Source organism: Macrobrachium rosenbergii, chromosome 3, assembly GCF_040412425.1.
Source record: "Macrobrachium rosenbergii isolate ZJJX-2024 chromosome 3, ASM4041242v1, whole genome shotgun sequence".
NCBI classification, from domain to species: domain Eukaryota; kingdom Metazoa; phylum Arthropoda; class Malacostraca; order Decapoda; family Palaemonidae; genus Macrobrachium; species Macrobrachium rosenbergii.
In genome coordinates, this window is record NC_089743.1 from 35,291,477 (window position 1) to 35,293,976 (window position 2,500).

Sequence of the window (2,500 nt, forward strand, 5' to 3'; positions counted from 1 at the left end):
ATCTATTGTTGGGAGAGGGTTGAGGAAAGCAAGATCTTTCTGTCTCTTCAGTGTTTTTTAAAATATCACCAACGGTGGGTTAATGATTCTTGTTTATTTTTTTATTTCTCTTATCACGTCTATCCCTTGCTTTGTCTTCCACAAGTCTCCACTCATCCACAGCCTCCCTAATCACGGTAGCTCTGGGGTCTTACAGAAGCCTACTTTTTTTATATTTCACTTACGCTCGATTTGAATTTTCCAAGTAAATCAAATTTAGGTACTACACTGTTTCCGAAATTATCGGTGCCAAGTTGTGAAATTTCATTGCAAATTTAAATGTAAATTGGGAATTTTAAATGTAAATTGTGAAATTTAATTGTAAACTGTGAAATTTAATTATAAATTGTGAAATTTCATTGTAAAGAGTGAGATTTAATTGTGAATGTGAAATTTAATTGTGAATTGTGAAATTTAATTTTAAATTGTGAAATTTAATTATAAATAGTGATATTTAATTGTAAATTGTTAAATTTAATTGTAAACTATGAAATTTAACTGTAAACTGTCCTCTAATTTGAAATTAACTACACTAAATAATTCGTTAAATTTTCGTTCTTTGGTCATAGTTCTGAAAATAACAACAAATCCTATTTAAACCACAAGAGAGAGAGAGAGAGAGAGAGAGAGAGAGAGAGAGAGAGAGAGAGAGAGAGAGAGAGAGAGAGAGGCTTAAGGCAGTTTTGCATATATGAAACCGGTGATAAACAGAGTTCGTATATTAACGTCGAGTATTAAAAAGAGGTTATTTAGTCCTGAAATTGCTCTCATAACTCAGATAATACTACCAGAGAGAGAGAGAGAGAGAGAGAGAGAGAGAGAGAGAGAGAGAGAGAGAGAGAGAGAGAGAGAGAAACAGGTATGTTGCCACCCAGACTTAAACTATCTATACATGTGTTTTATTGTTGATTATCTCAAAATAATAGAGAGAGAGAGAGAGAGAGAGAGAGAGAGAGAGAGAGAGAGAGAGAGGGCCTTTGTTATCACAGGGTTGAAGAGTGAGTTTAACCTTTAATCTAACTAACACTGCAAACAAAGCAGGTGGGAGCAATGAAAATGTTTTTTCCAAGATGGCAGTCACATGACAACACTAACGCGGAGTTATGTTTATGTTATTAATAAATTACCCTGAGTTACCAGGCCAACAAAAGCCTAAATTCTCTAATGGAAAGCCTTTAAGTAACTACTTCAGATAATCTTGGGATGGACGCTCTTCCGATACCAAGAATTTCTCAGCTTATTCATTTCAGCTAAAACGTGGCATAATTTACCTATGGCAGTTCTACAGTTTTCTGATATTCATATATTTCAGAGAGGAGCAAATTCATTCCTGCTTCCTGCTGACGTCTCCTGGTATCTGTCTTATTTTTCCTTATTCCTTCTTTACTCAAAGGCCAAGCGCTGGGACCTCTCAGGCCATTCAGCGCTGAAAGGGAAATTAACAGTAGAAAGGCATGAAAGGTGTAGCGGGAGGAAAACCACGCAGTTGCACTATGATTCAGTTATTAGGAGATTGTGGAAAGTAAGGTGAAAGAAAGATAATATGAAAGGAGTTACAATAAAAGGAATGAAAGGTGTAACAGGAGGAAAACCTCGCAGTTGCACTACGAATCAATTGTTAGGAGATTGTGGAAAGTAAGATGGAAGAAAGAGAATATGAACGGAGGTACAGTATAATAGGAATAATAGGGTTGCAGCTAGAGGCCGAAGGGACGCTGCAAAGAACCTTAAGTAATGTCTACAGTGCATCGCATGTGGTGCACTGACGGCACTACCCCCCTACGGGAACCTTTTCCTTTAACTTGTGTCTCCATGCAGTTTGATTTCCCTTTGGAACTTTCTTGGGCTCATATAAGTCTGTTGACTCTGTCCATAAGGGTTTTCAGCTGAGGAGTGAAGTAAATAAATAAATAAAGAAAGAAAGAAACTGCAAGCAACATTAACAAATTTCTCTCTCTCTCTCTCTCTCTCTCTCTCTCTCTCTCTCTCTCACACACACACACACACATACACTGGTAACTCAGTGAGGGAAGAAATATCAGCTCTCAAGCAAGTTTGAACTTACATCTAAGACGCTGTGAAGTAGAAGCTCATAGTATTGCTGACGATGCCACAACAGAACTTTAATTTTAATTTTTCTCCAGCTGAGAGTCAATGCATGCATGTGCCTACCTACTGTGTCTTCAGTGTACCTCCACGCAGAGCTCGCTTTTAGGAGCTGACTTTGTAAACCACTTTTCAACATAATATATGTGAAAGTATACTTATGGCTGACTGCAGGTGAGCACATAAAATGTAGTACAGATCTCCCAGTAAGAGAAAATGTATATTTTTTTCTTTCCTGGAAAGAGGTCAATAATGTTGTGCGCTTGTAACTCTGAGTGTCTTGTAGTTCAAACCTGTCTGAGATCGAAGTTTTGCTGTAATTTTAAGGGTAATTAACTTAACAAATCATATATAT

At 37.0% G+C, this 2,500-nt stretch overlaps 1 protein-coding gene across 1 annotated transcript in view; it reads left to right on the plus strand.

The window, feature by feature from the left end:
• Nucleotides 1–2,500, plus strand: part of LOC136850820 (RNA-binding protein 25-like) — a 71,879-nt gene that overhangs the window by 39,831 nt on the left and 29,548 nt on the right. Inside the window, exon 5 of the mRNA XM_067124843.1 lies at nucleotides 818–898. Within this exon, the coding sequence (XP_066980944.1) occupies nucleotides 818–898 (81 nt within the window). The remainder of the gene's footprint in view (nucleotides 1–817; nucleotides 899–2,500) is intronic.